General features: G+C 35.9%; 1 protein-coding gene across 3 annotated transcripts; it reads right to left on the reverse strand.

Annotated features, from left to right (window-relative positions):
* Positions 1 to 542: 542 nt before the first annotated feature.
* LOC126867837 (venom serine protease Bi-VSP-like) lies at positions 543 to 5,063 on the reverse strand. 3 transcript variants are annotated; one of them, XR_007690427.1, is made up of 5 exons: positions 3,946 to 5,063; positions 1,609 to 1,783; positions 1,066 to 1,211; positions 647 to 748; positions 543 to 575 (listed from the first exon to the last, which is right to left on the reverse strand). XR_007690427.1 is itself a non-coding variant. In XM_050622821.1 (5 exons), exons 1-4 carry the CDS (start codon positions 4,195 to 4,197, stop codon positions 719 to 721), a joined length of 330 nt encoding a protein of 109 aa, XP_050478778.1. In that variant the 5' UTR covers positions 4,198 to 5,063; the 3' UTR covers positions 543 to 575; positions 647 to 718. The 3 variants fall into 3 exon arrangements, 2 of the variants coding, with proteins under 2 accessions (XP_050478778.1, XP_050478779.1); XM_050622821.1 differs by having other exon boundaries at positions 1,694 to 1,783; positions 4,134 to 5,063; XM_050622822.1 differs by lacking the exons at positions 543 to 575; positions 647 to 748; positions 1,066 to 1,211 and adding an exon at positions 1,259 to 1,522 and having other exon boundaries at positions 1,694 to 1,783; positions 4,134 to 5,063.
* Positions 5,064 to 12,761: the final 7,698 nt, after the last annotated feature.

Consider the following 12,761-nt stretch of genomic DNA (forward strand, 5'->3'; position numbering starts at 1 on the left):
TAATCAGGTACGCTGCATTCATGACCAGATGACACAACACCTATTTGATAGTAGGTGAATTGCTGTGGTATCATCAGTGGTCCTCCGCTGTCAGCCTGAAATGATGGTTAAATTTTTAATCAAAGATACTGAAATATATCGATCGAATTGTATTGAAATTATACTTATATACAGTAATAATCTTCTATTGATTTGTGTATTGAAATACTCCAATTTATAACGTACATGTTATATGTATTTTGAGCAAAACTAAGATTAGAAGGAAATTAGATTAAATACCATAACGAGGTGTGAGAAGTGGGCAAAACTATTAAATTGTGTTTATCTATTATTTTTAATGTTTAAGACGTCGATTTGATGTTAATTCGAATCGACGTGTCTTCAGATACCGTATAGTTTGTAGTAAATCTGTAATGTAATTACTCCACAAGCATCCTTTCCACCTCGAGGGTCTCCGCCGGCGCATATTTCTTTATTGGTGATAGTTACGTCAAAATCCTCATAAGCTTTCTCGTATACGGCGTTGGTAACCACTAGCAGTTGCAGTTCCATTAATGCGTTAGTATATGATTCACCTACAAAGAAAATGAGAAGGATATTTAAGAATGAAACTATTTCATTTTATCATAGAATTGATATCACTTACTAAAGTTTAATGCTCCCCATCCAGCAATGAAGGGGTTATAGCCCACGAAGTTTTTATTTCGAAGGGATTTCTCTATGGGGAGACAAATGGGATGTATGTACTCTGAAAAATAAAAAAATAAATGAAAGTGAAGGAAACGAATGACGAAAAGTATGAGAAAGAATTGAACATGCTTTATGATACAATATATGTGTACAGTAAGAAGTTTCAGCAATACCCAGTAGCATAAATATTAGAAACACAACAATATTTAAAGACTTACCCGAAAATAGAACATTGTCCTTCAGTTTAAGAATAGCAATATCATTATTGTTCGACTCGGCAGAATAATCGGGATGTATTAGTTTAGATTCGACTTCTATTTGAATAGGATGCGCTCCGTCGTCATCTCGTTTTAGATTTAAGTCCCCGATACAAACCACGTACAAATCATCGTTATCTGCACAATGTGCTGCGGTCAAAACATGCCTAGCCGATATTAGGGTACCTGCACACAGCCATTGTGTTACCCAGTGCGGGTTTGAGTAATTACGGAATCCTACTGCAGCGATCCATGGCCAAGCACCTAAAATGCAATAGACATAGTTGTGAACATACATAATTTTTTCTCGCGTGATGAGTTAGAAATTATTGTTATCCATTGGACATTCGACGATGCAGACTCTCAGATAGAAATTTGATTAAGAGAGAAATTGAATTTTGACTTCAATGGAACAACACTTATTAGTTAATTCTATACAGTTTCCACTTGAAGTATACTGAACTCTAAAGTTCGAATATGTAATTTCTTCCCGAACACTTTTTGAACGCCATCCGTATCATTACTCGTATGTCGATTTTTAATTTCAAGTAAAAACATATTCTTTCTAACATGAACTAAAAGGAGGAAATAATTCAAGTTAATAAACAAAGTTACTACCAATGAAACCGTTGTACTATTATATAATTTAATTGAAACGTACTTTGATGTGCTGATTAGTGCCTTTCAATTTCATCCTTCATAGTATATCGCTTATTATTAATCGGAAAGGAATAGATAAAACGTACCAAGTTTAGCTGGTCTACCACCAACCACCCTGGTATGCGTAACGTTGCTGAAACCACAATGTGGTGGACGCAAGGGCACATCCGAGGTTGCTATAAAACATTTATAGTGAAAGAAGTTATTATATTTAGAGAATTGACAGTAGAGTGATGAATTAATTCGTCTTCGCTGGTTGTTTCACGATTATCCTGGTTATCACATTTGTACGTGAAGCGAGTCGTTGGAATATTCGCGAAGTTAATGAAGCATTTTTCAGAAACAAAACCGGTGAAGAAGTGAATACTTAGGTGGAATTTTCCCATTAACTTCGTGACCATCTCGAAAATAAAAAATCAAACGTGTTCCTTTCAATTTTATGTGGTCACGCGTGACCGCTTTTTTCACTCATAATTACCAAACGCGTAAAATTTCGAAACTGCAGACAACTTAAAGTGCAAACCTTTAGTGCGCCCCGCTTGAACTGATGGATGCAGGAGGACAATTAACCCTTTGAATGCTATGGACGCATATACGAGTCCAGCGAGAGTCTATCTGTGTGGACTAAGGACCCATATATGTGTTTATCAATATTTTCAACCTCCTTGACGTTTATATAAATCATTGTATTACTTTTTATTTTTAATATATTAAAAAATGTCGAAAAATCTTGAAGAATATACTACAAGAGATAGTGAAATAAATGAAAATTACAATTCATCGGACTCCGAAGAAGATGTGGAAAACTATATAAATAATGGATTAGGTACACGTAGAAATAAAAATAGAAAACGGTGTAGAACATTGAGTACGTCTTCGGAGGAGGAAGATCCGCATTTAACTCAAAATATCGAAAACTGTAAACGGACGGAAATGTTCTTGTGGACGAAGAAGAATTTGACGCCCATATTACATATCTTTGACGATGGAAATTCCGGAGTAAAAGTGCATTTGACCGCACAGTCAACACCTTTTGATGCTTTCCAAATTTTCTTCTCGGAGGAATTGGTCTCTCAAATTACCGAACAGACGAACAACTACTTCAAGAATGTAAAAGATCATGAAGCATGTAAAACGAATTCGCGTTTGAACAATTGGCAGAATGACTCAGTCTGCGAAATGTACGGATTTTTCTGTACTATAATGCTAATGTCGCGGGTAAGGAAATTCTCTTTGAGGGAGTATTGGTCCACCGATGAAATGCTGAAAACCAGTATATTCCGGAAAATAATAGCACCAGACAGGTACATGTTATTATTACAAATGTTAAACTTCAATGATCATAACGTAATAAACGATGACCCGATAATAAAAATACGACCAGTAGTCCACAAACTGAAGAAATCCTTTTCACAGTCATTTACACCATATGAAAATCTATGCATCGACGAAAGCCTCGTACTATATAAAGGCAGATGTTATTTTGAGCAGTTTATACCTTCTAAGAGAAGCAGGTTTGGTATCAAGATATTTGTTCTTTGCGACTGTAGAACTAATTACGTATTGGATTTTATCATTTATACGTTATACGGTCATACGTTAATTACGGACAATTGCCCACGTATATATACAAAACCCACGTTTATATACTTTGTTACACGAGCACAAAACTAATGCATTCGGAACTGTTCGTAAAAATAGGAGCGAAATGCCCCGTATGGAAGAAAGCTTGAAGAAAGGTGAAATTTGTTACCGATCTACGAATAATTTATTGGCGATGAAATGGCGTGACAAGAGGGATGTCTGGATGCTATCTACTGTACACGCAGCTAGGTTGATTGAAACGGAAAAACGAAACTATCGAACAGGGTTAAAGAAGACCAAACCATCGTGTATTGCAGATTATAACTCTTACATGGGTGCTGTAGACAAAGTTGATATGGTTTTAAGTACACTAAATTCTACCATAAAATGGTATAAGAAACTTTTTTTCCGTTTGCTAGATTTAGCAATATACAATGCATATATCCTATACAAAAATTCTACTGATACGAAACAAAAATTTAATGAATTTCATTTGGCGCTGGTAAAAGACACCTTACGGAAATATTCACAAAGTAGAAGCGTAGTGGGAGGTGGTAAAAAAGATTCGAAAGATATACCGTTTCGTTTAACAGAGAGACATTTTCTATCAAAATGTTCAAATTAAACAGACAAGGCACAATTATCACGAAGAAAATGCGTTGTTTGCGCGAAACATAAAAAACGAAGTGATACGCGATATGAATGCAGAAAATGCGATGTCGGTTTATGTATCGATGATTGTTTTGAGACTTACCACACCCAAATGAACTTCTAATTTTAGTCGATTTGAATTGCTCAAAGTTTTTAGAAAATTGTTGAGAATTGTGGATCTTTGAAGCCGAAATAATGTTACAGGAACACTAAATTTTCACTTGGAATTAATATTAGAATAGTTATATACTTATTTCATGGACGATTTCTTATATATTCATGGATACACACTTGCGCGCGTCTCGGCACTTTCTCCTATACCCGACCTATAACCGACTGAATAGTTTACATTCATCTGTTTTCGAGACGTCGCGCACACACATACCTCCACACACCGATACCCGCATACAAGTATCTCTACTACGCATTTAACCCAGCCCAGCACAGAAAATTATACATGTCTCAACAAAAATAATTGAACAATTTTAATTTTATCAATATACATAAAAGTTTTTATTTTGTGAAATGAATCTAGTGTAGATGTAATGCGCATGTGATTTAAAACTAAATATTTCTTTGTTTAAAATATACGCAAAGAACTTTCCATAATTTTTGTTATATTCATTGGACTCAAATATTTAGATTCATTAACACAATTTCAAGTTTAAATATGTTTTACATTTTAATGTTTTTAGTAGAATAATTAATGTTCGAAAATAACTTTCTAGTATTATTTCATTTGGTGTACAGGAATTACAATTATAACTTAGTTCCGCCATGCGTATTCAATTAACATAATTCACACTAGCAGAAAAAGAATTCCGTCTTCAATCATCGCAACCGCTAAGCGCGTGCCGTCCACGCGGATTGCTTTCGCCGGGAGTATCCAGAATTCAAAAGGTTAACGCCAAACATGCGAACAGTATATTGAAGCCAGTCATCGTACTGAAATAAAAAAGTGACGAATTGAAAAGACGCAGGACTGATAACGATGAATGAATCTAATAAAAGAAACTTGGTTCACACTATGATTCAATGTTTTGCAACAAAGAGCGAAAAACTGTGGCGATTTAGAAAGACGCGGAACTGATAACAATAAAGGAAACTTAGTTCGTATTATAAATTGAATTTGCATTAGAAAAGAAGCACGATCATGCGAAATAGATCGTAGGAATGACAAATATCATCGACATATGTTTCTGTGTAATTTCATGTTTGAAAATTGTTTAGTTTAACATTAGAACGATCAAACTCGTCGCAATGACAAGCTTCAAAATTTCCATTTGTGCAAATCACTAAAAAGCACCATAGTACTTTTTGTAAAATAAACGTTGATGTTTGTTGAGTTAGTAAATCGACTACAAGGAACTTAGAAGAAAGGTACAAATAGGAGAATCATCAATTTCAGGTAACTTTTAATAGAAAAATTTGGATATTTGTAAGTATTAAAACACGTTTCTATACGTACATAGCACGATTGATAACAAAATACTCTATATAAAATCAATTCTTATTGTATATTTCATTCCTACTCACCTCACCACTACTGAGAAACGTAGATAGACTTGTACCAACTTTCGTCGAAGTACCTATTTATACCATCACCTTGTCGTTTCACTTACAATTATCTATTATATAGCATGTTTTTATCGCACATTACCGATAGTTATGCTACTGAAGTTTACAAAACAGCAATAGCGTGGTAACAAAAATAAATACTTTCGCGCGTACGACATTACATAAAAGTTACCTTTGCGGAGAAAACTGTTTGCTCGTATTTGCGTGTGCAACTATAATTCATCGTAAAAGTCATTGATTTGTAGACACCGAATTATCAGAAATCAATCACATAAATCTTAAGAACTTAAGTAGAAGAATCTTCTACTTATACGCTTGCTGGCTAACTATGAGATGCCACTCAACGATGCTCATTTTTACGAATATTTCGCAATGCTCCAACAGTGATATTTCACGCTCGCGCTATCATACGTTAACAGTATGTGGTACCTCTCTGTATATAATATATACGCACTCGAGAGAGAGAGAGAGAGAGAGAGAGAGAGAGAGAGAGAGAGAGAGAGATTGACACATCGTTACTCTTTTTTCGGGAATCAATTTCTTCTTTACCATATTCTTGCCACGGATGCTCCGTATTTTCCTACGAATGGAATTCTCTTCGTTCCCACGTTCCCGGAATTGAGCAAATATTTTAGGACGCAACTAATCAGAATATTCTAAGTTATGATTTACTATTATCAGATTTTTTACGTCAGAGGAAATGCCTGTGTCGTTGTCTAACTTAATAGTTACCATTCCATAATCACTCAAACGAACAATGTTAAGATCGTATAAACCATGATATTCTATCTTACTGTAAAGATACCCAGTTATATTATCCAACTGGATAAGAATATCACGAAATTCAGGTCCTTTTATTCCAATCACATGACCATGATAATGTGACATCAATCACATCACAACCTACAACAGAGATAAGACATCGACCTTCAACGTTCGAACACTTTTCCACATCATACCCTACACCAAGCCCCTCAACATTCTCAAACCAAAACGCATATAAGCCGAGACTTCAGCCAGCTCGGGCAGTTCTTGTTCTAGTTTCTGTTCTTGTGCAGCCCCTTTCTCTCCGGTTCAGTATCATTCTGTTCTTATAAGTGCTAAATTAATAATAATAATAAAGTTCGATAAAAGAAAATTAATAGTTGGGTTACGATTCAGCCTTCTTTTCTCTTACAATCCAATTGTCAATTTTACGTTACAATAATCTTCAATGTAGCTCCTCAATATATAATATTCCAAAATTTATTGTGATGTATAGGATGTACGAACCATGATATTCTAACGCGAGCAATTGAACGCGCAAATAGAGGTCCTCTAGCATCCAGCACGTAATTCCTGTTATTTGTCACCGAGATTCAACAGTTTGATTCATCACGATGCTGTGTACGTGAACAATATGAAAAAAGAAAGAAAACATCAGGCTAGAAACATTACAGCGTGCATTTCTTTCTTTAGTTTTTTTCCTTTGAAACATATCGTGTTAATGATATGTAAACAGGAATTCACTAACGTCCGATATTCTGTTTCATACTCTTCTAATTTTGTTTATATTAGATACTCTATTATGATTAGAGCGTGGATGTTTATATAAATTCGTAGCTTTATTTAACACTATTACAGAAATACAATTATAGAAATTGAACTTAAATAGAAATTTCTTTCATTCAATACAATTAAGTATCATAACTCATTTATTACGTTAATCCTTAACGATATAACAGAAACTTTATTTTCAATATTTTCGATATCTTTGCACATTATTCTATGCAATCTGTGCATTTCTACACTTTTAAATTTACTATAAATGTACAATCTATTTATAACTCATCACAATGGTTTAGTTTAAATTACACGTTTGTAGAATACGTCTTACACTTGTCGCCAGAGGGCCATCGATATCAACACAGGGCTAGCGATGTTAATGCTTTCTCACTAGTGGTCACATTGACACTGTTTGTTTCAATAAATATAACTTCCAACACAACTTTTCTTATCCGAGTGTCTAAGGTATAGGTCTGCTAGGTGAGAGCCTTACTGAGGAGTCCGCCACTAGCAGCCTAGGACGAAACACGCACGCTATATTTTCTCTTGTTGTGTCTAAGGCATGAGCCTGCTGGGTAACCTTACTGATGAGTCCACTAGCAGGCTCTGGACGAAACACACTTTTTTTTTCTTTTTCTCCATCTTCTTTCATATATCCGAGACCATTGGCAGCTGTTGGCTGTAGATGTCGCTTGCTGGGGTGTAGTACTGCTGTATTTTCTTCTTATTTAGATTTCGTAGAAGAAAAATCGGATTTCGGAAAAGTATGAGGCGCCGGAATTTGAACCCGGGATCCGAACGTTCGTAGTCTAAGGCGCTAACCACTGTGCTGCCGTCGTTTTTTATTTTTTTTAAATAATGTTTATTACACTAAGATAAATTTTAATACATTTGGGTATTCACAATAAACTATGAATTTTGGTAATGATGTGTTAGGCAAAGGTACCGATACGCGACGGTACGACGTAGCCATACTATATTATGTGTCGGCGCTTTACTTTTTTTGTGTTTAATACAATCTTTGGGTTTAAGCCGCTAGGGAGCGGAGCTTTTATATGATTTTGTTTTTCGTTGATTTTTTCTATCCAGAAAACTTGGTCGCAAAACAGGACGCTTCGGTAGTCTACTTTTTGGGTGCTGTGTAACTTTGGGGAGGGTGGGATGAGAGGGGGGAGCGGGGGAGGGGGGTGTCAGATAGGTTTATTCACAAAATTTACAAATATTTACAGATTACACCTGTGTTTTACGGTGTCAGAATTGAGTTCTGTCGGTTTAATGGTTTTCTCTCTTATTTTATTATGAATTCGGTATCCACCAATATCTTTTTGTGTTTTTTTTGTGTTTGTCTTTAGTGTCTTTCAGAGGGAGGGCCATGTTGTATCTCCACCTAGTGTCTGCGGTCTGTTCATTTAAGTTTTCTTCGTAGAGTATAGTTTTGATCCCTATTGTTCTTTTTATCTGATAGATTATTGGGATATTATTTTGGTCCTGGAGGTAGTTTTTTTCGTCTAGGTATAGGAAAGCTTCTGGGGGGATGTAGCCTGTTGTCAGAGTGTTTTTGTAATATGCGTCGTTTGGAAATAGGCAACTGAAAATTAAGCTGTTTTCTTTTATCTTTGCCGCTTGCGCGAAGTGGTTTCTTATTAGCTTTAAGATGTGACAGTCTATGCGGTGAATGTTGGCTAAGTCGTAGATTATTTTGTTTTTTACATATTTTTTAAATCCGCTGTGTTCGGATCTGTAAGTACTCAAGCAAGCCCTGATGTATTTTCTTTCGAATATGCGAATTTTTTTCCATTTGGGAGGCTGATATGTTGTACCAAATTGGGCAGTCGTAGGTTATGATCGGTCTGATTAGTGATTGGTAGCATAGTATTTTTATTTTGCTGTCGAGATGTTTGGAGTAGAATAGTTTTTTTATTTTCCAGAATGCTTTATTGGCCTTAGAAGTTGAATTTCGGTGTGCGGCTTGAAGTTTAATTTGTAGTCTATATTTACTCCTAGGTATTTTACGCAGTTTTTGTGTGGTATGAGTGCCCCTTTGTTTGCCTTTTCTCTTATTTGGAATTTTTTGCAGTATTCTCTTTCTATTGGGCCGACTTTACTTGACTCGCGTCTAAACAGTATGGTTTCGCATTTGCTTGTGTTGATTTTTAGTTTACATGCGTGGTTATTTTTTCGAAAAGTTCTTGAAATTCAGTTTTTATTGTTTTGGTTTTGCGGCCTGTTACGTAGATGATTAGGTCATCTGCGAAGGCTATGGAGCGTTTATGGGTGGATGTATTGAGATTAAAGAGATTTAGTAAGTCACTGTTGTAAATACTGAAAAGTAACGGGGAATTTACTGTACCTTGTTGCAGACCGTCTTTTATGGAGAATTCTTTGCTTGATGTATGTGAACCTTCGGTTATTACGAATGTTCTGCTTGTGATCATGTCTCAGACTATTTTAATTAGGTATTTAGGAAAGTTTTTCTTGATCAATTTGTATATGAGACCTGGGATCCAGACTGTGTCGAAAGCTTTTTCAAGGTCTATTAAGCAGGCGGCTACTCGTTGTTTTGCGTTTAGAGCCCAGCAGATGTCCGACGTAAGTGTGTTTATTGCGTGAATTGTGGAGTGTTTGTGCCGGAAGCCAAATTGATTTTCTGGGATTATGTCATTTTTTGTGCAGAAGGAGTTTAGGGGGTTGTTTATGATTATTTCAAATACTTTGCTTATGTTGGGGAGGAGACTTATGAGTCGTGGGTTTGCGGGTGATGAGCCGTCTTTATCTTTTTTTATAGCTATCAATTTGGCTTTTTCCATTTTCTGGGGAAATATGTGTTGTTTAGTGCATTGTGTAGTACCATTTTATTTTCTTCGGTAGGCGGTTGAGTAAAATGTTTGGGATGCCGTCGAAGCCGGAGGATTTTTTGTTGTTTAGTTTGGAGAAGATTGTGTTTAGTTGATTGTAATTTGTGAAGTAGTTTATTTCTGGATCTGGTTGCTTGGAGTTGTTTGCGGTGTTTTCGTTTGAGAATGTGCAGACTGTTTTGTTTAGCGTTATGTCTTGTTCCATTTCATTTTTGAGTTTGTTTGAGCGATTATAATTCTGTTTAGTAGTTCTCGGCCCATGTGTTCGTTTTGTGTGTGTGTACTGCGTTGCCATCGTCCGATGCTACCTAGTGTCGAGTGGTGGTATTTGCGGTGTTGAGTGCCGCCACAGAAGGAAAACTCGGCGTGGGTGTGCTTTTTGAACGAAGAACGCGGATTCGTTGTTCACACTTTTCGTTAAGAAAGTGAGGGTGACGGTCCGCGATGCCCATTGGTTATAGTCAACGTTAATGAATGAAGATAGGAGGAGGAAGCTCCTACCAACGTGGCTCGTGGGAGACATTGTTTATTGGAAAAATAACAACCGCTTTCTCCGTAATTTGTAAGAGCGCACAATAAAACTAAGGTTTGTTCTAAGGACCATCCGTAAACCGAAAACACTTGCAAGATTAGCGATTCCTTCAAGCTATTAAGATTACTTCAAAAGATTCAGTTTATAGTACATAGTATATAGTAGATCAGTATATAGTATAAAGATTCAGACGGCGCACGGACCATCTTACGCGCCGTAACTTAAAGAGTTATAAGAATATACGTAAAATAAAGTTAAACATCGCAAAAGTAACTTAATTAGGAATGACTACAATGTATGATGTATAATATAATGAATTCAAATTATCTAAAAAATATTATAATTTTATAAAGATTTTACTATAAAATGTTTTAAAAAGAAGCTGATACTATTATATAGCATTTTCAAGCATTTACGAACACTGATGAAATTATTAGGTCTTAGTTAAAGACAAATTAAGCCAAGGACGGAACATAGAAGTATTTAACACTGAAGCTTTCGAACTAAATTGAAATTCTAAGACTTTTTAATTTTTATGCAGAAATTCATTCTTTTCCTGAGTTAAAATTCTAACTGAAATACTAAATAAATGTTAAAAATGTTGATATCAATGAAAATATCACAATTCAACCAAATAAGATTTCAATCACAATATAAAATGTATAAAATTGAAATTAAATTGTAATGTCGAGCGTGTAATTTTCATACTGGTAAAAATGTATGAACGTGAAAATAAATTTCCATTATATTTTAACAAATTGTCAATTTTTGAAAACATGACTGTAAATTCGACCAATTGCGGGGAGACGTAATCGCGAGGAGAGATATCAACGGGAGTCGTAAATTCCCGTTACGATTATAACAATCGACACCACAAATTGATCGATCACCTGATTTCCGTTGAGATAATAGGGGTGATTGAGTTTGTATAACACTGTGATTCACAGAATTATAAATTATATATTTCCAACACTTAGATTACACTGTCGAAGAGAAATAAATAGATAACAACTTGTCGCACGAAGATGCGATAGATATGTACGCTAGAGCAGGGCTCTTATAATGGAAGTTAATGTATTAATGGACTTAGCACTATAATATATTTAGGAGAGGAGATGTATGTTCGACAACACCGAAAACCGACAAAAGGTTTGCGTGAAGTATGCGACTCTCGCGCTATGTGTAGACTGCCACGTTAGGCGTTAGTTTTTAGACTGACTGTCGCTCTTTTTCTAATACGGAAGAAAAGTTCGGTGTGGGTGTGCCCCTGTGCCTAAAGAATGCGGATTCGTTGTTCCCACTTTCGTTAGGAAAAGTGAGGGTAACGAACCGCGGTGTCGATTGGTCATGATCTGCACTACTGCTCGAAGGGATGAGTAGGAAGTCTCCTACCATCGTGGTGGATAGATGACCGTGACCGTGCTAGGAAAACCTAGCTTGTTTTATTAGGGGGCTATTCGGATTTTCCTAATGGGTGCATACCCGCTTTCTCCGTGTTTTAAGTGCGCCTAATAAACCCAAGGACCTCTCTAAAAACCGACTGTGTTTTGAGAATATTTTTAAGCTTTAGAAATTCTTCAAGACAAACGGATTGAAGACACATGGCGAAACAATACAGGGAAGTGAAAGTTATGGTGGGTCCTTAGGTTTATTGAGGGTCGAAGTGACGTTACGCAGACCGGTTGTTGTCCGGTCGCGCGGGCTGGCGTGCAGATGTTTTAGGCGGCGTAACAATGACACTTTGTTATAAAAAGATTAATACCTGTTCTTTGTAGCTTATAACCTTTTAAATAATACCATGTCATAAATGAATGCTTTGATACTGAAATAGTAGGTAGAAGTTGCTTGGTGTAACTGTAATAGATGAGTCAATCGAACGGAAGTTAGCAACAAAAAAGATCATTTGTATTAATTATCACGCATATTTTTTTTTTTTTTTTTTATTTATTTGTTGAAATTACAATCAATTCTCGCGTTGAGAATTTTCAGTAATTTTTCTGGCGTGGCGCAGTGACATGGCTGTTTATTTACAATAAGATAATACTTATTATAGATAGATATAATTTATGATCTATAAGTATTATAAGTAAGTGCATATGCTTGATTTGGATAATTAAATGAATCTAACGTTTAGGTCTAGCGGGTAGTGCCTCTTCAGCCTGCGAATCTGGTCCGTCGTATCGAGTAGTCCAGTGATTAGGGGGTTTCGGTGTTTGTTGATTCTTTTGCTGTATCTGTTGCTATATTTTGCTATTTCCTCTTTGACGGTGGGTATCTTGAGGTCGCGGTGTATTGTTTCATTGGTTACATACCAAGGTGCGTCAATTAGGGATCTTAGCGTTTTCGATTGAAAGCGTTGGAGTATTTCGATGTTGGAGTTACTTGCTGTTCCCCATAGTTGGATTCCGT

Source organism: Bombus huntii, chromosome 7 (genome assembly GCF_024542735.1).
Source record: "Bombus huntii isolate Logan2020A chromosome 7, iyBomHunt1.1, whole genome shotgun sequence".
In the NCBI taxonomy this organism is placed as follows: Eukaryota; Metazoa; Arthropoda; class Insecta; order Hymenoptera; family Apidae; genus Bombus; species Bombus huntii.

Bases quoted from the DNA above. Each gene is read 5' to 3' on its own strand.
- LOC126867837 (XM_050622821.1), bottom strand. From the start codon at position 4,197: ATGAATGTAAACTATTCAGTCGGTTATAGGTCGGGTATAGGAGAAAGT. The intron at 1,212-1,693 runs GTACGTTTTATC...ATTGCATTTTAG, and splicing joins TGGTAGACCAGCTAAACTTG to GTGCTTGGCCATGGATCGCT. The intron at 749-1,065 runs GTTTGTATCGGG...TTTATTTTTCAG, and splicing joins ATAACGATGATTTGTACGTG to AGTACATACATCCCATTTGT.